Below are 27,284 nucleotides of genomic sequence, written 5' to 3'. Positions count from 1 at the left end.
AATCACTGCAGATGGTGATTGCATGAAATTAAAAGATGCTTACTCCTTGGAAGGAAAGTTATGACCAACCTAAACAGCATATTAAAAAGCAGAGACATTACTCTGTCAACAAAGGTCCGTCTAGTCAAGGCTATGGTTTTTCCAGTGGTCATGTATGGATGTGAGAGTTGGACTATAAAGAAAGCTGAGTGCAGAAGAATTGATGCTTTTGAACTGTGGTGTTGGAGAAGACTCTTGAGAGTCCCTTGGACTGCAAGGAGATCCAACCAGTCCATCCTAAAGGAGATCGGTCCTGGGTGTTCATTGGAAGGACTGATGTTGAAGCTGAAACTCCAATACTTTGGCCACCGGATGTGAAGAGCTGACTCATTTGAAAAGACCCTGATGCTGGCAAAGATTGAGGGCAGGAGGAGAAGGGGATGACAGAGGATGAGATGGTTGGATGGCATCACTGCCTCAATGGACATAAGTCTGGGTAAACTCTGGGAGTTGGTGATGGACAGGGAGGCCTGGTGTGCTGTGGTTCATGGGGTCGCAAAGGGTCGGACACGACTGAGCGGCTGAACTGAACTAAACTGAAGCATGTGGGATCTTAGTTTCCCAACCAGGGATCCAACCTGCATCCCTGCATTGGAAGGCAGATTCTTAACCACTGGACCACCAGAGAAGTCTTTACATCTCTTTTTTAATAATAATAAAAAAAAGAGGACCCACAAATTCAAATACACTTCACATCCTACAAAACCTGAGTCTGCCCCTGAGTAAGGCCAGTAGCTTTTTCATCTTATATTTTAAACCCCTTGTTGTTTGGATATGTTTTCTCCCTGTATCTCCTGTACCCAGCCCGTATCTGGCGGGGACAGGAGACACTGTTTGTATGACTTTCTTGAGCACCTCTCTGTGCCAGGCACCGTGAGGGGCTCGGGACTCAGAAATGAGTGAGAGGTAGTTACTGCCATTGAGCTCATAGCCTTGCAGGGACAACAGCTGTGGAAGCACCACGAGGGGAGAAGTGAGGTGACAAGCAAACACGTGGCATGGAGCCTGCACTGGGGAAGGAGAGATGACATCTAGCAGCAGACATCCGAGTTTGCAAAGGCAGGAAAAACAGGGCAGTAACAGAAAAACAGGCAGTGGGAACAGGAGCTCAAACATATGGGATGTGGACTACTGCTTGAAACCTGCAGAAATGGTAAAGGGGAAAGGAGTTGGGGGAGGAGGGTGAAGGAAGGTAAAACCGAGATGGTGAGCATGGGCAAACTATGAAGGCAGACTTGACTGTGACTGCTGGGCTGCAGGATGCAGGGGGGGCCAGGCTGGATGATCCATGATCAGGCTCATATACGCAGAGAATTAGGTGAAGTGTCAAAAATACTAAAATAACCAGATGAGAGACAATGCATCAGCTAATTTTAAGTCATCTTTATCTAATCATTTGAGTAGAAATGTTTAAAGACCTTCCTCAGATATCATTGAGTAGGACTTCCCTGGTGGTCCAGTAGTAAGGAATCCATGCTTCTAATGCAGGGGGCCCAGTTCAGTCCCTGGTCAGGGAACTAGGATCCTGCATGCCATACGGTATGACCAAACAAAATAAAAACCAGTATTATTCAACGGGTAGATGCAGGGAAGAGGATGGTTAAGAGCACAGACGCTGGTAAGAATCCCAGCTCTGACCCTTAAAAATTAGGGGCAAGTTGTAAAGAAACTAGAACCTTCGTATATGGCTGGCAGGAATGTGAAGTGGTGCAGCTGCTGTGGAAAACAGTCGGGCGGTTCCTCAAATGGTTCAACATAGTTACCATATGATTCAGCAATTCCACTGCCAACTCTGTATCCAAGAGAAATGAAACAGATGTCTACACAGAAACCTGTGTACAAAGGTTTGTAGGAGCTGAAGAATAGAGACAACCCAATTGACAGCTATGGATGGAGAGACAAAACGTGGTCTGGCTATACAATGGAATACTACTTAGCCGTTAAAAGGGATGAAGCACTGACACAGACTACAACATGGTTGAACTTTGAAAACATGATGCTAAGAAGCCAGACATCAAAAGTCACATATCATATGATTCTATTTACATGAGGTATCCAGAACAGAAAAATCCATAGAGACAGAAAGTAGACTAGTAATTGCCAGGGATGGATAGTTGTGGTGGGGCGGGGGGTGGCCGGAGGGAAAGAAAGGGAATGGGGAATGATGGCTAGTGGGTTTGGGATATCTCCTTAGCGGGTAATGACAATGCTCTTGCATGGAATAGTGATGATGGTTACACAACCTTGTGAACATAGTAAGAAGCCACTGAAAATGGTAGATATCACAGTATATGAATTCCAGCTGAAATTACAAATAAGCAAAAGGAAAAGAGTTCAGCTATTCAACCCCTCTGGGCCTCAGGTTCCTTACTGGTAAAAAAGGGATCATGACAGTATTTTCTCCATAAGACTATGCTGCTGCTGCTGCTGCTGCTGCTAAGTCGCTTCAGTCGTGTCCGACTCTGTGCGACCCCATAGATGGCAGCCCACCAGGCTCCCCCGTCCCTGGGATTCTCCAGGCAAGAACACTGGAGTGGGATGCCATTTCCTTCTGCAATGCATGAAAGTGAAAAGTGAAAGTGAATTCGCTCAGTCGTGTCCGACCCTTAGCAATCCCATGGACTGTAGCCTACCAGGCTCCTCTGTCCAGGGATTTTCCAGGCAAGAGTACTGGAGTGGGGTGCCATTGCCCTCTCTTCCATAAGACTATAGTCAGCATTAAATAAGTTAATATATATATAAAGCACTCAGTACAGTTCAGGAGATAGTAGGATACTCAGCACATAGTAGGAGCTATGTAACTGCTACATAGTACTGCTGAATTTCTAACAATTTCATAAAATTAATGTCTTTTTCTTCTGATGGAAAACATTTTACATATTCATTGTGAAAATTTTCAAATATTTAGACAGAAAGTAGAAAAATCTACCCATAACTCTACATGGCTACACCCTTTATTCCAAGATAATCATGGGTAATAATTTGCTGTATACAACTTTATATATATATTCTAGCCCACCTAATTACAATTTTAGATTAAAATATATAAGTTATATAAATATAATTTTATATGAAAATATATTCATGCTTCTTTGGCAGTTTATCTCATTTATGTCTTACAGATACTTCCATGTTACTATGCAGAGAGCTATCTTCTCTTTTTTTTTTCCTTTTTCTAAAAGCAGCATCATGTTTCAGCGTACTGACAAGCCATCATTTAACTAATCCCCTATTAATGGACATTTGGAGTGTTTCCATTTTTAAAAATATTTTCAAACAAGACATCCTTTTACTTATGCCTTGGCATCCTGTGCGAGTATTTCTGCGGGCTACATTCCTAGAAGTCAGAAGACAGGCTGTAATTTAATAGAGGGTAACAAATTGCTCTCCCAAAAGGTTGTCCCCCTTTACACTACACCCCCCAGCCCAGCCGCTAGCAGCCCATTACAGCATCTGACGACTTTGCCAACACTTGATGCTATCGATCATTTTTATCTTTGCTAATCTGATTTGTGAAAAATGATGTCTTCTTTTCATTTGCATCTTTGATGTACTGGTAAGCATCTGCTCATAGGTTTATTGGCCTTTTTCTCTGAACTGCCTCTTCGTGTTCTTTCAAATATTTTTAAATGCATTTTAAAATTCTTTTGGATTTATCATCAAAAGGCAATTCCTTCCCAATTAAGTTGTGGTTACAGGGCTTTATTATTCCTACAGCTTAAAAGATGCTTTATGCCAGGGGTTTTACTTTGGAATGATGAGAATGTTTTAAAACTAGATGGAGGTAGGTGGTGAAAGGACTGAATACCACTGAATTGTTCACTTTACAATGGTTGGTTTTACATCATGTGAATTTTGCCTTAATAAACTATTTTTTAAGAAAGATGCTTTATACTAATTTCCAATTGCTCTTCAATGGCAGAAATGCCTGATTTCATAGCTCTAAATGAAAACATTAATTCGAAAAGATATACACACCCCTATATTCACTGCAGCATTATTTACAATAGCTAAGATGAGGAAGAAACCTACATGTCCATCAATAGATGAATGGATAAAGAAGATGTAGTGCATATATCCGATGGAATATAAATCTTGTCATTTGTGATAACATGGGTGGACCTGAAGGGTATTACACTTAGTGAAATAAGTCAGACAGAGAAAGGTAAATACTGTATGATTTGAGTTATATATGGAAGCTAAAAAAAAACAAGTGAACAAATATAACAAAATAGGAACAGAGTTATAGATACAGAGAACAAACAGGTGGTTGCCAGAGGGGAGGAGGGTTGTGGGGGAGGAAAGAAATAGGAGAGGGAAATAAAGTGGTTCAAACTTCCAGTTACAAAATAAATGAGTCCCAGTTATGAAACGTACAATGCAGAGAATACAGTCAATAACTATGTAATATCCTTGTATGACAACATATTGTTGTGATCATCTTGAAATATATAGAAATAGGAATAAATGCACAGAAGCACTATGTTGTGTAACAAGAAATAATACAGTGTCATAGGTCAGTTATACTTCAAAAACAAAGAAACTCTTAGAAAAAGGGACCAGATTTGTGGTTATCAGAGGGCAGGGGTTGGGGGGAAGGGGAGTTGGATTTAGGCAGGCAAAAGCCACGAACTTCCAGTTGTAAGAAAAATAAGCACTAGGGGTGTAACATATAACACGATAAATATAGTTAAGACTACTGCATGTTACAGATGAGAATTGTTAAGAGAATAAATCCTAAGAGTTCTCATAACAAGGAAAAAATGTTTTACTATTTCTTTAATTTTGTAGCTACAGGAGAGGACGGATGTTCACTAAACTTCCTGTAATAGCACTTCATGATGTATGTAAGTCAAATCATTACGCTGTACACCTTAAACTTATATAGTGCTGTATGTCAATTATATCGCAATTAAACTGGAATAAAAAATAACAGCAACAATAAAGGCAACAGGTGGAAACATTTTTTAAAACAAGAAAGATGCTCTATACCAATTTCCCATTGATCTTCAATGGCAGAACCTCCTAACCGCTCAGCTTTGAGTTCTCATTACTAACTGTGAGGAGGAACTCCAAGTCTGGGCAGCTCCATCCCCCAGCCACCTGCTCAGCCAACTCGGAGCTTCTCAGAACTGGGCACATCTATGGGATATTCTTTTTTTTAATGTTTATTTATTTGGCTGTGCTGGTTCTTAATTGTGGCACGGGGGAATCTTCAGTTACAGCATGCAAGCTCCTCGTTGCAGCATGTGTGATCTAGTTCCCTGACTAGGGATCGAACTTGGGCCACTGCATTGGGAGCACGGAGTCTTAGCCACTGGACCACCAGGGAAGTCCCTATGAGATAGTTTTTATCCAAAAAGCCTGTGTCCATTAAAGATGATGTATAAAGATTCTGAAATCTTCCCAAAACTCCATTTTACATATTTCTTTCAAATGTCTCCTTCCCAGTGTTTTAATAGCTTTAAAAAAAAATTGTGCTGTATTTCTTTCCTGTCCCTGCCACAATGACATGGCATGTCTCAGTCATTTTCCCATGGGCCCTTCTAAAAAGGGCAATCAAAAAAAAAAAAAAAAAAAAAAAGACCCTGAGTGATCTTGGCCTTTTGAGGACCTATCTTATTTGAGATACATTTCCAAAGGATAGTCTTCCTCAAGCATGGGGCCAGCTGCTGTGGTGTTTTCTGACTTCCTCCTCCCAGCTGGGGTCACCACAGCATCCTCACCTCTGTGAGGGCTGCATCGGGGACCAGCGATCCCAAAGAGAGGACAGAGTCACACGTGGGTTCAAGGGGCAAGTCCTGCCCTGACCAGCTCCGTGACCTTGGGCAGGTTTTGTTACCTGTCTGATCCACAGTGGCACGATCTTTTTGCAGGACTGTTGCAGGTGAAATGGGATGATGAATGCAGGGCCCTGACGAAGGGGTGATGCACTGATCAGGAGGAGCAAACCCTGGACTCACAAGCCTAGCAGTGCAAGAGGGCAACCACAGGTGTAGACGTATTTCAGGATGGAGGCACCACTGCTCTAAGATGCTAAGCTTTGGATACCCTGGGCTTGGTCCTTTAACCTCTTCTCTATCCACCTTTCCCCTCCTGAACCTTCTCTTGTCTTATGCTTTAAACCACCAAGTGTGCTGACCTCAAATATGGATCTCCAGCCCAACCTCTAACTTGAACGCCACTTCCCCCAATAAAATGCAAATCTCATGGTGACAACAACATTGTTTTGTCTTCATTCCCATCTTCAGCACCTAGAACAGCACCTGGCTCTGGTAGGGGGCTCAGTAAACACTTACTGAGAGAACAAAGGGGGCTTCCCAGGTGGTGCTAGTGGTAAAGAACCCACCTGCCAATGCGGGAAATCCCTGGGTCGGGAAGATCCCCTGGAGGAGGAAATGGCAACCCATTCCAGTATTCTTGCCTGGAAAACCCTTTGGACAGAGGAGTCTGGAGGGCTACAGTTCATAGGGTGGGCTATAGTCCATATAGTGGGCTTGAGAGAAGAAAGAATGCTATCAAGTTGAACTTATAACTTCTTTAAGAACCAAGAATAAGAAAAATCAAACAGCTGGTAGTATTCAGGTGAATCCACTTTTTTCCAGGAGAGAAGAACAGGAGATTCCATTGCACATGAGCAGCTTTTCTGGGGCTGTGGGGTCTGATGCCTTTGCTGAATCTCCATCTCCGAGGCCTGAGTACCTTATCCCTGTGAAGTGCTGGGCTCAGAAACAACGTTTCTGGGTTTGAATCCTGCCTCTGGCACTTCCTTTTTAAAATGTTTTTAGATGTTACCAATGCAGTTTATTATTTACTTATTAAAATTATTTTTGGCTGCACTGGCTCTTCATTGCTGCACAGGGACTGCTGGCCGTGGTATGTGGGCTTCTCTAGCCGCAGCACACAGGCTCTAGAGCGTTGGGCTCAGTCGTTGCAGTGCACAGGCTTAGTTGTCCCACAGATGTAGGATCTTAGTCCCCCGACCAGGGATTGAACGCGGCGCACCCCCTGCATTGGAAGGCGGATTCTTAACCACTGGACTGCCAGTGAAGTCCCTGCCTCTGGCACTTTCTAACCATGTGAACTTGAGCAAGGACAACTAACCTTATCTGTGCCTCAGTTTCCTACTTTGCAAAGTAAGAAGGGTTGTAATGGTAGGCAAGCTGTTTGCAGGTCCTTAAGGTGGGACTTGAAATAACCTGGGGACTGAGAAATTGATTTATGCACCATTTGTGGGAAGCTCCCTGGCTTACCTGCACATTTTTGTGGTAGAATTAAAAAGCTTCACTTTGTAGCCACTGTTGCAAATGAGCAGGAAGAGCTCCTTGGTGAGTGGCGGGTACCAGACCATACAGGTGGGATAGCTGCCCTGGTCGGTTCGGTGAATGTCCAGGACTGCCAGGTGGTCTTTGTAGCTCTTGAGTAGGTTATACTCAATCTACAGGGAAGCCCAGATGAACACACATGAGGACTGAGGTGAATGAAGTCAGTCAACAATCCTTTTGTCGGGGGAGACAGTATCAGGCCTTTTAAGAGGAGAATTGCCTGAACTTCTACACCTAACAAACTACCAATATGGAGTATCCGTTATGAGCAAGCTGATGCCATTTAATACAGCTCCCCAGCAGTGCAGTCCTGCTATGCCCATTTTGCAGATGAGAAAACAGATGTTCAGAGAGATTCTGTGGTTTTCCCAAGGTCACACAGCCAAGGAGCGGTAGAGTGAGAATTCAAATCTAGGTCCAACTAACTCCAGGACCTGAACTCTTACAACTCTGTTGTCCTGCTTCACTTAGCATTATCTTGGGAACTTTCTGTGAGTACGAACCAATTCATAGCTAGATCTCAGCTCTTGAAAGTCATACATTCGCAGCCTGCTGAATTTCACCCATAGGTAGGTTTTGGTGGACAGACCGGGATGGATGGAAGGAAGGATGGATAGATGATGGGTGGATGGAAGAATGGACAGACTTCGCTGGTGGTCCTCTGGCTAAGGCTCTGAAGTCCTAATGCAGGGGGCCCGGCTTTCATCTCTGGCTGTGGGACTAGATCCCATGTGCCACAATGAAGACTGAAGATCTCATGTGCTGCAACTAAGGCCTGGCGCAGTCAAATAAATAAATAAAATTTTAAATATATTTTTAAAAAAAGAATGGATAGAATAAAGGAAGTAAGGGGACAAAAGAAAGGAAGTTAAGACGGATACACAGATAAACCAATTCATTTTGAATCCTTTGGGCTCAATCATGTAATATCACATCTGCCACTGTCACTGCCTTTCCTTCTCGATCCTCTCTGGGTTGTCACATGGAGGTAACAGCCTGGGCCTGACCCCGAGACCCGGGAATTGTGAGTGTTGGCTTCCAAATGTCCACTGAGAGGCAAGGGTGGCTGAGCTGTCCATGCTGTGGGGAGGACCACCTCCGCTCCACCAACATGCCATTTCCCAGGCCCTCCTCACTCAGGACACGAGTCCCTGTGCAGTGTCAGAGCTGCATGAAAGCCAAGTGCCAACTCAGAATGGTTTTTGCTATTTTGTCATACATTCACTTTCTTTTTTAAAAGACATTTATTTTTTAAATTTATTCATTTGGCTGTGCTGGGTCTTAGTTGTAGCATACAAGATCTTCACCTGCCAACTCGAACTCTGAGTTGTGGCATGTGGGATCCAGTTCCCAGACCATGGATAGAATCTGGGCATTGGGAACGTGGAGTCTTAGCCACTGGACCAGCAGGGAAGTCCCCATATATTCGTCTTCTCCAACACACACACATACTGGTTTTATGCCAGACTCCTGGGAAATAACAAGAATGAGACACAGTCCTGAGGACCAGACAAAGGAAAGCAAAGGAGCTCACCAGGAGTCTGTCTCTGCCGAGGCTCAGCAGTCGGGGCTCGTTGCTGTCCAGATGAACCCCAAACAGGATACTTCGAATGCTCTTGCGGTGAGAGCGCAGCCTTGCCAAGTATTCCCAGACCCTTCGTCTATGTTTGACTCTCACCACATAAACAGCCACAGTGAAACTTACATCCTGAGTATGAGGGAAAGAGTCGAAGTTACTCCATTTTCGATTTTGTAAGTTAAGAGTTATCACTGTGTTTTTTCATACTAACTTTGCTTTTAGAGTATTTTATCCAAAAAGAAAACCTCTGTCTATTGGAACAAGTGGTAAAATAATACCCATTTTTGCAGATGAGAAAAATCAGAGTTCAAAGTAGGTAGTGGGAGGCAGTGGGGCAGGGAGGAAGGTGGTGGGTGGGCAGAGATGGTATTTGTCTAACATTATGGTCTTACTCTCCTTGCTGGTCCCCGTGTCATTCTCTGTTGGAAACTGAAATCCTTACCCTTTATGCCTTTGTCATCCCTTCTCTTTATCCAGCTACACAAAATTTTAAAAGGTATGATTAAAAAATACATACATGATGGCTGAGAGCTCAACGGAGAGCAGACGGGAACAGCCTGAAGGGACAGGGGACACCTGAGTCGCTGTGCTGATGGAAAGCGAGTTGGAGTCAAGGATGTCAGCAGCTACTTCCCTGCATCCCCACCCCCTCTCCCAGGAGAAGTGGGGGGAAGGGAGAGGTCGGGGGTCCCGAAAAAAATCTTTACTGAGATTAAGAGCCCTATTCACAGAGGGAAGGAACAGAATCCAAAATGCTTGGCAGCAGACTTTGCCTTGAGATAAATGAGAATGTCATCTCGTCAGAAATCAAAGGGAAAGATGAAAGCCAGGATGCAGAGAGAGGGTTCCAAAAAACTCACAAACCAACATGAGCTGTCGGAGTGGCAGAGTCCGGAGTTGGGGAGTTCTGAGGCCCCTGTCTTGTTTTCAGGCAGAAGTGCCCCCACCCACCCACTGCCCCATTTCCCCCATCCCTTTCTCTTTTTATAACAGCTTTATTGAGATATAATTCACACCACACACAATTCACCCCCCAGAAATGTACAATTCAATGGACTTTAGTTTATTCACAGAGTTGTGTGTCCATCATCACGGTTTTAGAGCGTTTTCATGGCCCACCTCCCAAAGAAACCCATACCCTGGAGCCCCTGCTCCCCAAACCCCCCCACCCCCCTGCACGTCCCAACTCCTCCCTCTTGCGGCTTTAAAGGAGGTTGCGGATCCACTGGACCACACTCAGTGAGGATACTCACAGCAGTCGCCATGTACTGGGAGTCATGGGAGAAACTGATGTGAGTCACGCTGCTTCTGGAGTATCTGAAAGGCTCTGAGATTGCACTTTCTAAGGACATTGCATCAAGAATGTAAACTGTCCCCTCTGTGAAGCCAGCTCCCAGCAGAGCTCCTAAAATCACAAGTCGGAGAACAAGGGTTGAAAAAGGCTTTCACTGGTACTTTCCTGGTGGCCCAGGGGCTAAGACTGAGTTCCCAGTGCAGGGGGCCTGGGTTCAGTCTCTGGTTAGGGAACTAGATACCAATCCGTATCAGCACTTGCAGCTAAGAGTTCACATGCTGCAACTAAAGACTCGGCATGCCGAAACTAAGAACCACACAGCTAAATAAATAAATACATTTAAAAAAAAAAAAAAAAAGGAAAGAAAAGGACTACATTGACTCAAGAAATATCAACTCTGTGCTGAGCCTTGTCCTAGGTGCCAAGGAGACAGCAACGAACAGGAGAGACAAGGTCCTGAGAGGAAGAAGTAAACTGGAAAACATGGCACCATGGGATGAGACCAGGCGGTGCAGAGTTCTGCAGCATCCAGGGGGACCAGACATCCCATCTGCCCTGGTGCGGGGAGTGGGTCAAGGTCACCCTCCTGGAGCTGCTACAGCCGAAGGCAGAGCCATTTGGGTCTGCTTTTGGTTTAGAACCTAAGACAGGTGGATAAGATGAAAATACCTTCAGGGTTGTAGGTCAGACTCTGAACTCCAAGCCCCTTCTCAAAGACCCTGCTGAAGAGGTATTTTTTCTGTTCATAATCCCACACTTTGATCATCCCGCAAAAACTTCCGATGGCGATGAGGGGCTGGTATGGGTGGCAGGAGATGGCACAAATGGCATCCCTGGGCTCGACAAATAACTTCTCAAGTTTAGTCCCATCTACTGTCAGGTGGTACACTGATGCGTCTGATGTTCCGATGATAAAATTCCTGTTTGCCAAGGAGAGACCAACCCGTATCAGCACTTGCAGGGAACAGGGCATGCCAGCAATTCTGCTTCTAATTGCACACGAAACGCCTCTGTCGTCTATAATTTAGTGACATTATTAACCCAGCATCTCCAAAAATACGCCACCAAAACCCAACAGCCTCCATTTGCAAGTGAAAAAGCCCACATTTCTACATGTAAATTGAGTCATTAAGTATGCAGATGGACAGTCAGTTGTACAATTAGCTAATCTGCACATGCAAATATTCATTTGTGTATGCAAATATGGTGCTGGGTGCACACATACAGATGTGCCTGCAAATACGGCAAGGGTAATTAAGCAGGCTCACAGATAATTCTGTCTTGAAATGTTATGGCTATTCACTATCAAATCCCTTTAACCATAGAGCTAGGACAAACTCAGCTCAGAGAAAGGAGACCAACCTACAATGAAGGACTCCAGAGGTCACTGAGATCAGAGCCATTTCCAGCTTCCTATCACTAAACATTCTTAATAGGAGAATGATGTTTCACTTAGAAAAAAAAGATTAAACAGTGATCGTAATCAGCCAAGGAGATCCATCTCTGACCCAGGGAAAGGCCTAACTAGAAAGGCCAGGTTCCCTGTATTTCACATCCCAGGAACAGGAAGAATATACCACGGCACACAAACTAAAAGACACAGCTTTCTGACTGTTCCAATGATGAGGTTCATGAACGACTTCAACTGAGCGCTGAAGAAATGATGCTTTCGAGCTGTGTGCTGGAGAAGACTCTTGAGAGTCCCAAGGAGATCAAACCAGTCAATCCTAAAGGAAATAACTCTGAATATTCATTGGAAAAACTGATACTGAAGCTGAAGCTCCAATGCTTTGGCCACCTGATGTGAAGAGCCGACTCACTGGAAAAGAGCCTGATGCCGGGAAAGACTGAGGGCAGGAGGAGAAGGGGATGACACAGGATGAGATGGTTGGATGGCATCACCAACTCACTGGACATGAGTTTGAGCAAGCCCGAAGATAGTGAAGGACAGGGAAGCCTGGCATGCTGCCTGTAGTCCATGGGGTCGCAAAGACTCGGACACTCAGTGACTGAACAACAACAACAGTTAACAACTCACCTTACAACAAAATCGTCACTTTTTAGAGTGCAGTCTGGAGGATAGTTTGTATTTTCGGCTGGAGGGGCTGCTGGGGTCTTTGAAAAGGACAGGGATCTTATGGAGCTGAGTTTGAAGTGGCTGTACCAGTTCACAATGGAGAGGGTGTGATCATAGAACTTGATGTTGCCCCGAATGTCACCTGTGACAATATAGCTGAAAACAGAGGATAAAGTCAGTTTGTTAAATGATGGTGGTGGTGGTGGTGGTTTAGTCGCTAAGATGTGTCCAACTCTTTGTGATCCCATGGACTGCAGCCCGCCAGGCTCCTCTGTCCATGGGATTTCCCAGGCAAGAATACTGGAGTGGGTTGCCATTTCCTTCTCCAGGGGATCTTCCCGACCCAGGGATCGAAGCCAGGTCTCCTGCATTGTAGGTTAAATAATGATACTGAGTATCATCTATTGAACACATATGCCAGCCTCTGGACTCCAGGCGTTGTTAAAAACTTTCACTGAATATGGCCCCATGTGGCTGATTTTACTGTCATTCCCAGTTCACGTTTGGGAAACTAAGGTTTAAAGCCTGGGATTGCCAGATTTAGCAAGTAAAAATGCAGGATACTCAGTTAAATTTGAATTTCAGATGAACCACGAGTAAATTTCTAGGATAAGTATGTCCCAAATAGTGTATGCTCCCAAATGCAACTGCTTCATGCAGTATTCGGGACATTATATATATATATATATATAAAATTTATTTTCTGCATCAGGTCTTAGTTGCAGCATGAGGGATCTTGAGTTCCACACTCAAATCCTTCATTGTGCAATGTGGGATCTAGTTTCCTGACCAGGGATTGAACCCAGAGTCCCCAGCATTGGAAGATCAGAGTCTTAGCCACTGGACAACCAGGGAAGTCCCAGGACACACTTAAACCTGGCAACCCTTTCAGGGCCACATGGCTAGACTATGCAGGGGTCCAAGTGTATGGAACACAAAGTCCATGCTCTCTGCTTTCCTCTGCCTTGCCCTCCAAGGTCAGTCCTGTGCAACGGCTGTGGGCAGTGATTTCCATTCTCTACCACAGACTACAGATGACAAGAGTCCAGCTACCATCCCTCTGAAGTCACACAGGCTGGCAATGGGACACAGGGAGACAACTGCTGTGAGAGGGATCGTAAAACCCTGTCCAGTCATCACAGCCAAAGGCAGTGCTGCGTGACAAAATGGTTTTTATTTCCTCAGAGCCATCCCAATGAGCTTGCTTTTTTTTAAGCCTCTGACATAATTCTAATCACGGGGGTAGGTGGGGGATGAATTTTCTCATATATATATATTTTATATATGAAAAGCGATTAAATGAGGTTTCTGATTAATAAGCAAGGCAAGTGGGCAGAGTAATTGGCTAGAACGGCATTCACTGCCCTCTGCTGGACAGAAACAGCAAAACAAGGAGAATTTTTTTTTTTTCCTCCTGTGTTTCTTAAGACTTTTTCCTCCAAGGGCTCCCTGGTCCTGGCTGGGGTTTTTTGTTTGTTTGTTTTGTTGTTGTTTTGGCCGCATCACTCAGCATGCAGGATCTTACTTCCCCAACGAGGGACTGAACCCTCATTCTCTCCCTTGGAAGTGCAGAGTCAACCACTGGACTGCAGAGGAAGTCCCCTGGCTGTGTTTTACTTAACATGGAGAGAGGGGAACCCCGGCATGGTCTTCCCTGGGTCCTATCTCTCAATGATTAAAGTTGACTGCTTCATCAAGTGTGATTCTACTGCTATCTTTTCCCACCAACTGGGTGAAGATGACGATCTGTATTTCTCTATGCAAGCCACATCAGGGCCTCACTGTTATTAAAGAAAGGGGAAGACCTTTAATATAGACCCTAAATTAAAGAAAGGAGAAGGAGAGCAACGGGCCTTTGGAGAGCAGAGGGCACAGTGACTCCCACTACGTGGGCAGGGTCCTCGTCATGAGGCAACTGTCTCTAGCACTTTGGGGAACTTCCCTAGCACCCTGACAAGGGCTGTTGTACCTAGAGCTCCCCTGTGCCAGAGAGCATGCTAAGAGTTTTACAATCCTTGGGACGTTCCCTTGTAGCCCAGTGGTTAGGACTCAGTGCTTCCACTGCAGGAGACATGGGTTCAGTCCCTGGTCAGGAAACTAAGATCCAGCAAGCCATCCTCACAAAATCACTCAGAGAGGGACAGTGTTACGGTGCCCACTTTACAGATGGAAGGATGGAGGTTTGGCACATTTAAGTCCCTTGTCCCAAATCATTCAGCAAGGAAGGAATGTATTTGGCATGTGAACCCCTTTATGTCTGAGGCTAAGGCATAAGGCTGGGATCAGTTGTGGATCCCCACAGCCCCTCAAAATCAAAGCGTTAAGGAACTCTATAAAGGTTTGTTGTATTTCATCTTTTCATGATTGGCAAATGTTATTTTGTCATCAGAAAAAAAAATAGCTCTTTATGCCATTTTCTTCCACTGAAAGAATGTAAAATTTAGGGTGTGAAATAAGTCTAATTAGAGCAGAAGAAAAAAACAAAACAGTTACTTTTTGTTTCACCAACCCCAAAGGGTTGCGTTTAAAAGTAATGCATGCCCATGCAATTTTTTTTTAAATAAAAGCAACCCAATTAGTACAAATGAGACTATAAAAAGAAGTAAATCCACCCCTGTCCTTAATCTTGGTTCTCAGTTCTTTTCCTCAGAGGCAGCCAGTGTTCCCAGTTAAATTGGTTCTCCCCAGAAACAATCTTTGCATATACAAAATATGTATCTACCTCCAAAAGGGTTTTTAGATAAGTTTATAATCATCTACAGCTACTTTTTCATTCACTAATTACCTGTCAACTGTAGTGAGCACAGTGATACCCTCCTTCTGCAAATGAACCAGTTTGCAAGGTTTGATATGGGGAAAGCCCATGGAGGAGGAGGCAGATGGCGGTGGGCGGTAAATGTCCCAGACAACCAGCTTCCCTTCCATCGTCGCGGACAGTATTTGGGTTAAATTCAAATGAAAGACAGACTGGCTAAATTTTCCCACGAGCTTGTTGAATGTCTGTATTTCAAAAGACAGGTTACACGTTATATGTACAAGTTATCGTTGATGGTAAATATAAAACAAAACATTTATCAGCACAACGTTTTATAATGTTTTACCTAAATATAGTAGGAAAAAAATAAAGTTAAAAAAATAACTTAAAAAACACTTCCCTGAGGATTGCCATGATCCAGGCAGTTCTGAACCTCTGAGGGTTTGCTAAGAGCAAGTGAAGGGCTACGTACGGGCTTAAATGGTTTGCTTAAAGCAAAAGAAAGAGTGGTTAATCATTGTTTATACCTGCACAACTTCTCTTTCAGAGTTTTCAGAGACTGATAAGGAAACTAATGTCTGTCATGAACAAAAGCATGCTCCAGCTGTAAAAAATCATAAAACAATTCTCCCAGTCTTCTTCTGATCATAAATCATCTTCCCATCAGTGGAAAGTAAGTGCTTTACACAGAAATGCCCCTAAGATTCCTTAGTAAATGTATGCTACGTAGGATAAGGCACCAGGCCATCTTTCTCTGACAGTGTCCTAGAGATGAAGTATAGAAAGAACGCAGAGCAGCGAGTGAACCCTTGGTGAATGTTTACTGAATGAATACACGAAGGAAGTCAGTGATCTGTCTTATGATACAGCAAGTCTGCTGTCTGGCTCTACTTAGGCAGAGAAAATCCTAGGGTAGACCTCTGTGAGGTCAGTAGAAGTACAACTGGTCAAGCACGAACAACAGCACATTCTGTCTAAAAGCAGCTCTGTTCAACACGAGGCGTTTTTATCATTTCAAACTGCAGCCGATTTTCATTCTTTGTGGATTCCATTTTCGTGAATTTACCTACATGCTGAAATGTATGTGTAACCTCCAAAGCAATCCTCGTGGCACCTCACAATCATTTGCAGATGTGTGCGTGTGCCGAGTGGCAAAAAACTTGACATTCCCAGCTGAGGTCAAGCAAGGCAATTCTCTGTCTGGTTTCAGCTCTCAGGAAGCAAGTGTCCTTAGCCTGGTCTTTACTGCCATGATATTTGCTCTTTTTGGGGGGCGATTATTGGTGATTTTGGTATTTAAATTGGCTCCTGAACATAGTATTAAAATACCATATGGTGCTCTTGGAACACGAGAAGGCTGTGACATGCCTTCCAGAGAATTCACCTGTGTTAGATAAGCCTCATTCAGGCATGAGTTCTACCTGGTGCTGTCAACCTTGAGTCTAATGTTAAGGAACTAACGTTATAAATTAAATACGGTGTCTTTAAACAGAAATATACATGAAACAAGGTCATGGATCTGTCAGTCGATGAAAGTATGGTGGTGACCCTAAGCTGGCAGGAACCTGTTCTTACAACTCTCCTAGGAGCAACGATTCAGCATCCACTAATTCAGGTCTAAAGAGACCTTACAGAATTTAACTATGGCAAATAACGAGAATCGACTATTTAGTTTTTGATACTTCGAGTTATAAAAAGCTGAGTTTGCAGACAGAATCATCTTCTTGCCTTGTGTCCACTGTCTCTCTCTCTTTATTTTTTCTTCCTGCATGCTTGCTTGAAAAGTAAAGTTTTATAGACTGAATCAAAAAAGAAGAAAGGAAACAGAAAAACCATCATAAGGTGCATACTGAGAGCAGGTTACACGAGTATCAGAAACAGAACCTGATGCAGGAGACAGGACTCAAGGTCCACCCCCGGTGCAATCGCTCAAGGAGAGCCGGCCAGATAAAATGCTTCTGCTAACACCTGGCTCACCACCCTCCTACTGGACCTTAAACAGCTAAACACCCAATATCTGTTTTTAAAATTTGGTTTTGGCTGCGCTGGGTCTCAGTTGTGGCACACAGGATCTTACGTTGTGGCTCGCGGGCTTCTCTAGTTATGGCACATGGGCTCACTTCAGTTGTGGTGCGTGGGCTTGGTTGCTCCAAGGCATGTGGGATCTTAATTCCATGACCAGGGAACGAACCCACGTCCCCTGCATTGGAAGGTGGATTCTTAACCACTGGACCACCAGGAAAGTCCCTCCATATCATTTTTTAATTGTTCTGAAAACTAAGAAGCTTAAGGATCCACTCATGTCCAATGACTTTACTTAGTGACTAGTGAAGTCACTCAGTCGTGTCCGACTCTTTGCGACCCCGTGGACTGTAGCCTACCAGGCTCCTCTGTCCATGGGGTTTTCCAGGCAAGAGTACTGGAGTGGGTTGCCATTTCCTTCTCCAGGGGATCTTCCCAACACAGGGACTGAACCCGGGTCTCCCGCATTGTAAGCGGACGCTTTTACCATCTGAGCCACCAGGGAAGTCTTTACTTACATCACCCCAAATTAACTTTCATCCTTTGTCACAGGCACACATACATTATAAAAGCCACCACTTTCTTGGGTATTTGCTTGTGGTAGTAAATTTCCTTTGCCATTTATTTTCAATATTGCAGGATAAATTTATAATTTTTTCAAACTTTTAATTTTGTATTGGGGTATAGTCAATTAACAATATTGTGGCCGTTTCAGGTGAATAGCTAAGGGACTAAGCCATACGTATACATGTACCTCTTTGCCATTTATTTGTATTCTATATTATTTTGAAAAACCCTTCCATTATTTTAAATTGACCATTCAGTATGGTAAAGGACCTAAGTAAAAATTTCAAATTATTTCCCAATATCAGGACACACACAGAGCACCCCAAAGTGACTAGGCTGACACACACATGCTTATTTCCTACAAAGTCAGGCATATAAAAGCACAACAGGCATACTCACTTTTTCTGTTAAAAGTGGGGCACTGTGAACAAGAATGCCTCCCTCTGGATACTGATAAGCACAGAAAAAAAAAAAATCACTACTTTAAAAACAGACATTTCCAAAAGAAAAGCAACATAACAGCAAAATCAAAACAAATGCATCAAAACGGGGTCAGAGCTTTTCAATTTCTACAGGGAGGAGAACCTGCTGTCTCCAGGAACATCTGAAAACATGCTGAAAGAAAATAAATAATGCCACAAATGACTGTGATTTTAAGTCGTTGTTAATGCAGATCTGACTTCTGCATTTATAAGGTTTTAAGCTATCATTAATACCTGAAGTAATGAGTTATCACTGTAAATCAGCAACTCAATTGTCTTGCATTTTTTATTGAGGGAAAATTCACATAACATAAAGTTAATCTTTAACCATTTTAAAGTGTACACCTGAGTGGCATCTAGTACATAACCAGTGCTATGCAACTGTTATTCTCTTTGGTTCCAGGACACTTCCATCACCCCAAAAGGAACCCCCCCTATCATCAAGCAATCACCCCATCCCCTACTCCTCCATTCCCTGACAGCCACCATTCTTCTTCCTGTCTCTATGGATTCAGGTATTCTGAAAACTTCCTATGAATGGGATCATATGGTGTTTGGCTTTTTGTGTCTGGCTTCTTTCATTCAGCCTAATGTTCCCAAGGTTCATCCACAGTTGCAGTAGGTGTCAGCACTTCATTCCTTTTAAAGACTAGGTTATGTTCCATATGTGGATAGACCACACTGGGTTTATCCATTCATGAGTTGATGGACATTTGCTCCTATCTTTTGGGTATTGTGTATAATGCTGTTGCTGTGAATATCTGTATATAAGTATCTGTTTGAATGCCTGTTTTCAATTCTTTTGGGTATATACCTGAAAACTGGTGGGTCATATGGTAATTTTATGTTTACATTTTTATGTCTTTTTAATATCATGATTTTGCCCTGTGTCAGTATACATTATCACCAATCTGTTTGCTAATTGGGGGTTCAGGATGGGGGACACATGTACACCCATGGCTGATTCATGTCAATGTGTGGCAAAAACCACTACAATATTGTAAAGTAATTAGCTTCCAATTAAAATAAATTAATTAATTTTTTAAAAAAGGGAAAAGAGTCCAAGATTTGAAAACTCCTATATCTTAGGCCTTAAATACATTCAAAAAAATATTCATTAATTTAAAAAATTAAATAGAATTTAAATTATGTGCTTCTGACTTAATATGCTAATTTTCAGTGGGACTAAAATAAATGCTATAATTAAATCAAAACACTTTAATATGTTTATTGCTTTTTAAGTAGATACTATATTGTTACATTACCAAAACATCTGTACTCAAAGAATAAACAGATACTTGTCCATATATTTAAAACAAATGAAAACAGTTTTACTTACCCACGTATAATATATTACTTGTGTTTTACTATTGCTCACCAATTCTTTATTATTTGTTGGATTAAAAATTAGGTAGTTCTGAAATATAAAATATTAAAATATGTTATAATAAAAAATTTTCTGTTTCTCTCTGGTTAAATTGAATGTTGCTGCTGCTGCTGCTGTTGCTAAGTCGCTTCAGTCGTGTCCGACTCTGTGCGACCCCATAGACAGCAGCCCACCACGGTCCCCTGTCCCTGGGATTCTCCAGGCAAGAACACTGGAATGGGTTGCCATTTCCTTCTCCAATGCATGAAAGTGAAAAGTGAAAGTGAAGTCACTCAGTAGTGTCTGACTCCTAGTGACCCCATGGACTGCAGCCTACCAGGGTCCTCCGTCCATGGGATTTGCCAGGCAAAATAAATAATATTTTGGGGACTTCCCTGGTGGTCCAATGGTTAGGTCTCTATACTTCCACTGCAGGGGGCATAGGTTCAATCCCTGGTGGAGGAACTAAGATCCCACAAGCCAGGTGGTGTGGCCAAAAATAAAATTAAATTAAATAATATTTTTAATTAAAATAAATAACCGAGTATGAATATAAAACAGAAAACACATGGCATTTTAGAAGCAATAGGAATATAACTGAAATACTGAGTGTGAAAATTAATAAACTCGAGTTTCCTTTCTTATTTAGTCTTATTTACTGTAATTCATCATCTGTAAATTGGAACAAGCAAAAGCTAAACCAGTATTCACCAATAACCTTTATTCTGTGTCCTTTTGGACAAAGGCTGCTGTGTACTGATTTCTAAATTTGACGGGGCCACAAGGGAACTTGGAATGAATGCAAAATATTGGAAAGATTTTCTGATTCCTGCCAAGATGGTGAATAGCATGGGTTGCCTGGCTCCCTTCCCAAAAACCAACCCTGTGGATACTATAGAAGTGAAGGAAACCTGAAATGCAGAACAACTACAACAAATGAGGAATCCCTGCGGACACTTAAGTGCAAGTCTTGAAATGATATGTGTGCAGGAGGCAGGTGGCTGCAATCTGACAGGAAGGGGTGCGCAGGAGGCAGCTTTGAGAGACAGGTTCAAGAAATGCTTTTTAAGTTCCGTTCCTGCCCCTTCCATCCCATCACCGACTCCTTGCCCCTTGCTTGCTGCATCACTTCAGGAATGTAAGCTACCATGGCTAATGTCTGAGGATCAATTTCAGGACAGCACAAAGGTCTGGGTGGGGTGAAGACCTAGTGAAAGGAAGTACATGGATGAGGCTTCACAAAGACTGAAAATCAGCCTCAAGTCACCTCAGTCTCTGATTAGATGGAGGTGACTGCTTTGCCAAAGGCCCCAAAGAAGCAAAACTAAGTCTTCCTTGGAGGAAGTTATTATCATCCTGAGCCTCAAATTATTCCTATTCTTTTTAAAGTACAACATCAGGCATTCAATGAAAAATAACCAGGCATATGAAAGAGTCATATGACTGAAAAGGAGGGAGATGAGTGATCTACAGAAAGAGAACACCAGATAATTTTTATGGCTGAGTGTTCCACTGAATGTATGTACCACATCTTCTTTATCCATTCATCTGTTGATGGACACTTAGGTGGCTTCCACATCTTGGTAATTGTAAATAATGCTACTTTGAACATTGAGGTGCGTGTATCTTTGTGAACCAGTAATTTTTTCCAGATATATGCCCAGGAGTGGAATTTCTGAGTCATATGGAAGTTCTATTATTAGCTTTTTGAAAAACCTCTATATTGTTTTCCAATGGCTGAACCAATTTACATTCCCAGGTGTACAAGGGTTCCCTTTGCTCCACACCCTCACCAATATTTGCTATATGTGGCCTTTTTGATGATAGCCATTCTGATATGTGTGAGGAGATAGCTCATTGTGGTTTTGATTGGCATTTCCCTGATGATTAGCCACAAGATAACTCTATTTTTAAAAAGAATCAAATGGAACTTTTAGATCTGAAAAAAAAAATAGCTTTAAAAACTCAAAATATGGTTTAACAGAAAATTAAATATAGCCAAATAAATAATTCGTTAGTAGAAAAGGAGCTACCAGGGAAGCCCAATTAACAGTAAAAAAGGAAGACAAATTACAGGAGAAAAGATCCAGAATGAAGCATAAAGACACAGAAGAACAGAAAAGAGAATAAAAGACCTTTGGGACAGGCTGAAAAGGTCTAACTTACATATAGCTGGAGTCCCGGAAGGAAAGGAAAGAAAGAATGTGGCAGAAATAATGTTTGAAGAGACAATGGCCAGAGTTTTCCAAAACTGAAGAAACATGGCATCTCAAGTTCAAAAAACCCAAAGGATAAAGTTTAAAAAAAAAAAACAAAAACCAACAACATGTCCATACACACATATATACACCATCCATTGAAAAACTGCTGAAAACCAAGAGAAAATCTTAAAAGCAGCTAGAGGTGGGGGAAAAGACACAACTTTAAAAAAAATTTAGCAGTAAGGTTGACAGTTGTGGGACTTCCCTGATGGTCCAGTAGTTAAGAATCCACCCGTCAATGCAGGGGTCATGGGTTCAATCCCTGGTCCAGGAAGATTCCACATGCTAAGCAGCAACTAAGCCCTAGAGTCCATGCTCTGCCATAAGAGAAGCCACCTCAATGAGAAGCTCTCACACCACAACTAGAGAAGAGTCCCTGCTCACAACTAGAGAAAGCTCGTACGCAGCAACAAAGATCCAGTATAGCCAAAAACATTTTTTGTAATTTTTTTAAAATAAAATTCTATAAAATTAAAAACTAAAAATGGGGAGACCCATTGGGAAGCTATTAAAAAAAAAAAAAACAATGTCCATTTGATTAGGGATACCAGTGACCGTGAGCAGCACAGCTCTGTTAGAGCGGTGGGTGGGTGGAGGACAGATGGGACGAGGGAAATGTCCATCCACAGAGGATGGATAAATAAGTCCTGCAACACTCAAAGAGCAAAAAACAAAACAGCAGTGAAGGTGAATAGGAATTACAGCTCAAAGATTGACATGAGCGATTCTCAGAAACAACGATGAGCAGATCAAACAATTATTCTGATTCCAAACATGTGAATGCTTGGTCATTTCAGTCATGTCTGACTCTTTGCAGCCCCATGGACTGTAGCCTGCCAGGCTCCTCTGTCCATGGGATTCTCCAGGCAAGAATACGGAGCGGGTTGCCATTTCCTACTTCAGGGGATCTTCCTGACCCCAGGCGTTGAACCCACGGCTCCTGCAGCTCCTGCACTGGCAGGTGGATTCTTTACCACTGAGCCACCAGGGAAGACCCAATCACAAATATAGAAAGGTCAAAAACAGGCAAAATGAAAACATATAGTATTAAGAGATACATAAGTCACTGGAGAAAAGTATAAAGGAAAGCACAGGCATGAATAATACAAAATTTGGGATAATGGTTAACTTCTGGGAGCAAGACTGAGGATGAGATCAGGAAGGGGAACACAGGGGCCCCCTAGGGTTAAGGTAACGTTCTATTCCATGATCCTGTGATGAGCACACAGGTACATTTTATTTTCTCCTCTACAATGTACACATTTTGCACGTATGCCTTATTTAGCAACAAAACACAAAGAGGTCAAATATTTCCTGCAAAAAAATAAAAAGGAAATGAGACGAGGAAGTAGAGAAAGCAAGTGTGGACGGCGCTTCTGAGAAGTTTGCCTGTAAAGAGGAGCAGGGGGCGTAGCTGGAAGATGTGGGTCAGAGCATTCTCTCAGGATCAGTGGTCCAAAAGCATGTTTATGCGTAGTAGAGGGAGAGATGAGAGCTGCAGAAGGGCCTCAGGCAGCCAGGAACTAGTGCCCTGGCCCTTCACTGCAGTCAGAGGGGAAAAGAGAAGATGGTGAGGTTGAAGGTGTGTGGCAGATTTACAGGGCTTCCCAGGTGGCTCAGTGGGTAAAGGATCCACCTACAATGCAGGAGACACTGGTTCGATCCCTGGGTCAGGAAGATCCCCTGGAGGAGGGCATGGCAACCCACTCCAGTATTCTTGCCTAGAGAATCCCATGGACGGAGGAGCCTGGCAGGCTACATTCCACAGGGTTGCAAAGAGTCGGACATGACTAAAAGAACTTCACACACACACACACACACACACACACACACACGGCAGGTTTGGGAGGGAGAACAGGCTGGTGTTTGTATCTGACGGCTTCCATTTTTCTCAGTGAAACAGGAGGGGTAGGGGTCATCAGCTGAGTATGGGAGGCAGGGCAGTGGGAGATGGGAGGAGCAGGTATGAAACTGTTGTCTCTAGAAATGAAAACGACAGCCTACCAGAGCAGCCAGGCCAGGCTGAGAGCCCTCTTGAAAGTCGTGACTGAATTTTAAGTAAGATGAATCTGCTCAGTTGGGTGGTTCTCATCAGCGACATTCAGCCCTCTGGGGCCTGGATCCAGAGGACGCTGCCTGTGGGACGCGCCCAGGGCTTGGGGGGAGGGGGCCGAGAGTTTGCGCAGTGCTGTCCACAGTACTTTCTGAGGGGATGGAGATATTCTATCTCGTGTGTTGTCAACAAGGGTAACCACCGGCTCCACGTGGATGATGAGTGGTTGAAATGTGGCTAGTGAGACCAAGGAAATGAATGTGCGCTTTTATTTTAACCAATTTAAACTGAAATAGCCATGTGTATTTAGCAAAGCTGCAGTATAGAAGTCAGCTGCATTTCTATACGCTAGCGATGAACATTCTGAGAAAAAAGTTAAGAAAACAATTCCACATGAAAAGCATAAAAACATAAGCATAAAAAATACTCAGGAATAAATTTAGCCAAGGAAGTGAAAGATTTGTACATTGAAAATTACAAAACACTGCTGAGACAGACTTTTTGACACAGTAGGAGTGAGAGAAGGTGGAATGATTTGAGAAAGTACCATTGAAACATATATACTACCATATGTAAAATAGTTAGCCAGTGGGCATTTGCTGTATGACTTAGGGACCCTGAAGCTGGTGCTCTGTGACAACCTAGAGGGGTGGGGTGGGGAGGCAGTGGGGGGTTCAAGAGTGGGGCCATACATATACATATCTATAGTGGATTCGGGTTGATGTATGGCAGAAACCATCACAATACTGTAATTATCCAATTAAAAATAAAATACAACTAAAAACCTGGTGAGATTAAAAAAAAAAAAACACTGCTGAAAGAAATTAAAGATTATATAAATAAATAGAAAAACATATTGTGCTCCTGGGTTGGAAGGAAATACTATTAAGATGACAATACTACCCAAAGGGATCTACAGATTCAGTGCAATGTCTATCAAAATCCCCAAAATATTTTTGGTATCTCATCCTAAATATCCAAGTATGACTGGTAACTCTTAAGAAGTAAGGAAATTTGGGACCTCCCTGGTGGTCCAGTGGTTAAGACTCCAGCTCACAATCCAGGGAGTCTGGGTTCAATCCCTCATCAGGGAACTAGATCCTGCTTGCTACAAGTAAGACCTAACACAGCCAAATAAATTTTTTTTTAAGTAAGAAATTATTTTTTTCTGGGAGCAGGAAGAATGTTGGTGGAGGGGGAGAAAGAGAGAAAATGAATATAAAACTGATAATGATGTGTGTCTGGCTGAGTCCAGTCACCCAGACCCTAGCTTGGGTTCTAGTTCACACAAGCAGCACACGTCCTTACCACAGCGCCTGGGACACAGTGCAATAAGTGCAGGGGAACAAAGGCTACGAGGTTGACTGAGACAATACAGAGCAGCAGAGTCATCGCTCTTGGTGCCCTTGGCAAGTCGCCTCATGCAAATCAAGAATACTGATAATTGCCCTATATGAAGAGCAGTTCAGAGCATGCTTCTAGAATAAGAAAAGCTAGGTGACTGTAGACCAATTATTTGATAATTAATAGCACTAATATTAATTCCACAGTAACCTCATCCTTGGAAGGAAAGTTATGACCAACCTAGATAGCATATTCAAAAGCAGAGACATTACTTTGCCAACAAAGGTCTGTCTAGTCAAGGCTATGGTTTTTCCAGTGGTCATGTATGGATGTGAGAGTTGGACTGTGAAGAAGGCTGAGCGCCGAAGAATTGATGCCTTTGAACTGTGGTGTTGGAGAAGACTCTTGAGAGTCCCTTGGACTGCAAGGAGATCCAACCAGTCCATTCTGAAGGAGATCAGCCCTGGGATTTCTTTGGAAGGAATGATGCTAAAGCTGAAACTCCAGTACTTTGGCCACCTCATGCGAAGAGTTGACTCATTGGAAAAGACTCTGATGCTGGGAGGGATTAGGGGCAGGAGGAGAAGGGGACGCCAGAGGATGAGATGGCTGGATGGCATCACTGACTCGATGGGGAGTTGGTGATGGACAGAGAGGCCTGGCGTGCTGCGATTCATGGGGTTGCAAAGAGTCGGACACGACTGAGCGACTGAACTGAACTGAACCTCTTTCCAGCATGTTGCATAGATTATGTGAGATACTGCATGCAAAGAACTTAGCAGAACTTGCACATTAAAGATTTAAAATAATATCTATTATCATCAAAAATAAACTAAGGACATGGATGCATGCATAAGTTGCTCCAGTCAGTGTCCGACTCTTCACAACCCCCATGGACTTTAGCCGGTCAGGTTCCTCTGTCCATGGGATTCTCCAGGCAAGAATACGGGGGTGGGTTGCCACTTCTCTTCCAGAGGATCTTCCTGACCTAGGGATTGAACCTGGATCTCCTGTGTCTCCTTCATTGCAGGCAAAATCTTTACCACTGAGCCACCAGGGAAGCCCAAGAACACGAACAGGAGTTTTTAAAAAGCTCTAGTACACCATAACTAAGCTCCAGCAAAACAAAAAGGAGTTTTGACCTGGCTTCAGGGTAACTTCAGGTGGATCTTTACAGGTTCAAATTGAACTCACCTGAAAACCATACTCCTTGGGGAGGTCAAGAGTGCACGCTGGCGTTTCTACCGCTAACGTCCACTTCCAGATGCAAACTTTCTGTGAGTGAAAGCAGACAGAGGAGAGAGAGAAGGTTCCCAAACGCTGCTGAAGTCACCTACACCTCTCATGGTAATGCAGTGACTTCTGCTAACTGAGCAATGCACAGTGAGCTCAGCCTCAGGCAGGGAGCCCCTGATGGGAATCTGCTCATCCATCCACCCAGGGAACCACAGATTCCACACGGCCTGAGGCAGAGATGCTCACAGGGAAACATTTGACAGGCTGGCTGCCCCAATGGGCCCCGTACCTGAATTTCGGCATCTGAGATGGTTGCCAGATACTTAGCGTCGCGGGTCATGGCCATGGCCCTGATGCCGTTATCTCTTGGGCAGCTGTCGAATATTGTATGCACAGGAATGCTGCAAAACACGATGGGGACATCCACTCCAGGAACAGGACAACTGTGGTCCATCCACACTATGGAATGTCACTCCGTCACAAAAAGGAGTGAAGCACTGACCCAGGTGACAACACGGATGAACCTTGGTGCTGAAGGAAAGGAGCCAGACACCAAAGGCTATGCGTTGTATGATTCCATTTACATCAAATCTCCAGAATAGGCAAATGCATGGAGACCGATAGCAGATGTATGCTTGTTCCAGGTGGTTGTGGATGGAGGGTGGGGGAGTGGGTTGTGACTGCTGATGGTTTCAGGGTTTCTTTTCGGGAGACGGAAATGTTTGGGAACCAGATAGAGGCGATGGCTGCCCCTCACTGTGATTACATGCAATGCCACTGAATTGTTCACTTTAAATGGTTACCCTTTAGACTTCCCTGGGGGTCCAGGGGCTAAAACTCTGCACGTCCACTGCAGGGGGCCCAGGTTCAATCCCTAGTTGGGG

The 27,284-nt window shown here is 43.4% G+C and overlaps 1 protein-coding gene across 3 annotated transcripts in view; it reads right to left on the bottom strand.

Annotated features, from left to right (window-relative positions):
• Nucleotides 1-27,284, bottom strand: part of CFAP251 (cilia and flagella associated protein 251) — a 74,226-nt gene that overhangs the window by 27,185 nt on the left and 19,757 nt on the right. For all 3 annotated transcript variants that reach the window (XM_070385596.1, XM_070385595.1, XM_070385597.1), the window contains 10 exons: nucleotides 26,690-26,801; nucleotides 26,359-26,439; nucleotides 19,480-19,557; nucleotides 18,058-18,108; nucleotides 15,100-15,314; nucleotides 12,276-12,470; nucleotides 10,907-11,157; nucleotides 10,197-10,348; nucleotides 8,899-9,072; nucleotides 7,293-7,477 (listed from right to left, as the gene is read on the bottom strand). In XM_070385596.1, the coding sequence (XP_070241697.1) occupies nucleotides 7,293-7,477; nucleotides 8,899-9,072; nucleotides 10,197-10,348; nucleotides 10,907-11,157; nucleotides 12,276-12,470; nucleotides 15,100-15,314; nucleotides 18,058-18,108; nucleotides 19,480-19,557; nucleotides 26,359-26,439; nucleotides 26,690-26,801 (1,494 nt within the window). The remainder of the gene's footprint in view (nucleotides 1-7,292; nucleotides 7,478-8,898; nucleotides 9,073-10,196; nucleotides 10,349-10,906; nucleotides 11,158-12,275; nucleotides 12,471-15,099; nucleotides 15,315-18,057; nucleotides 18,109-19,479; nucleotides 19,558-26,358; nucleotides 26,440-26,689; nucleotides 26,802-27,284) is intronic.

This window comes from Bos mutus, chromosome 17 (genome assembly GCF_027580195.1).
Source record: "Bos mutus isolate GX-2022 chromosome 17, NWIPB_WYAK_1.1, whole genome shotgun sequence".
Taxonomy (NCBI): Eukaryota; Metazoa; Chordata; class Mammalia; order Artiodactyla; family Bovidae; genus Bos; species Bos mutus.
This window is presented reverse-complemented; position numbering and strand designations above follow the sequence as displayed.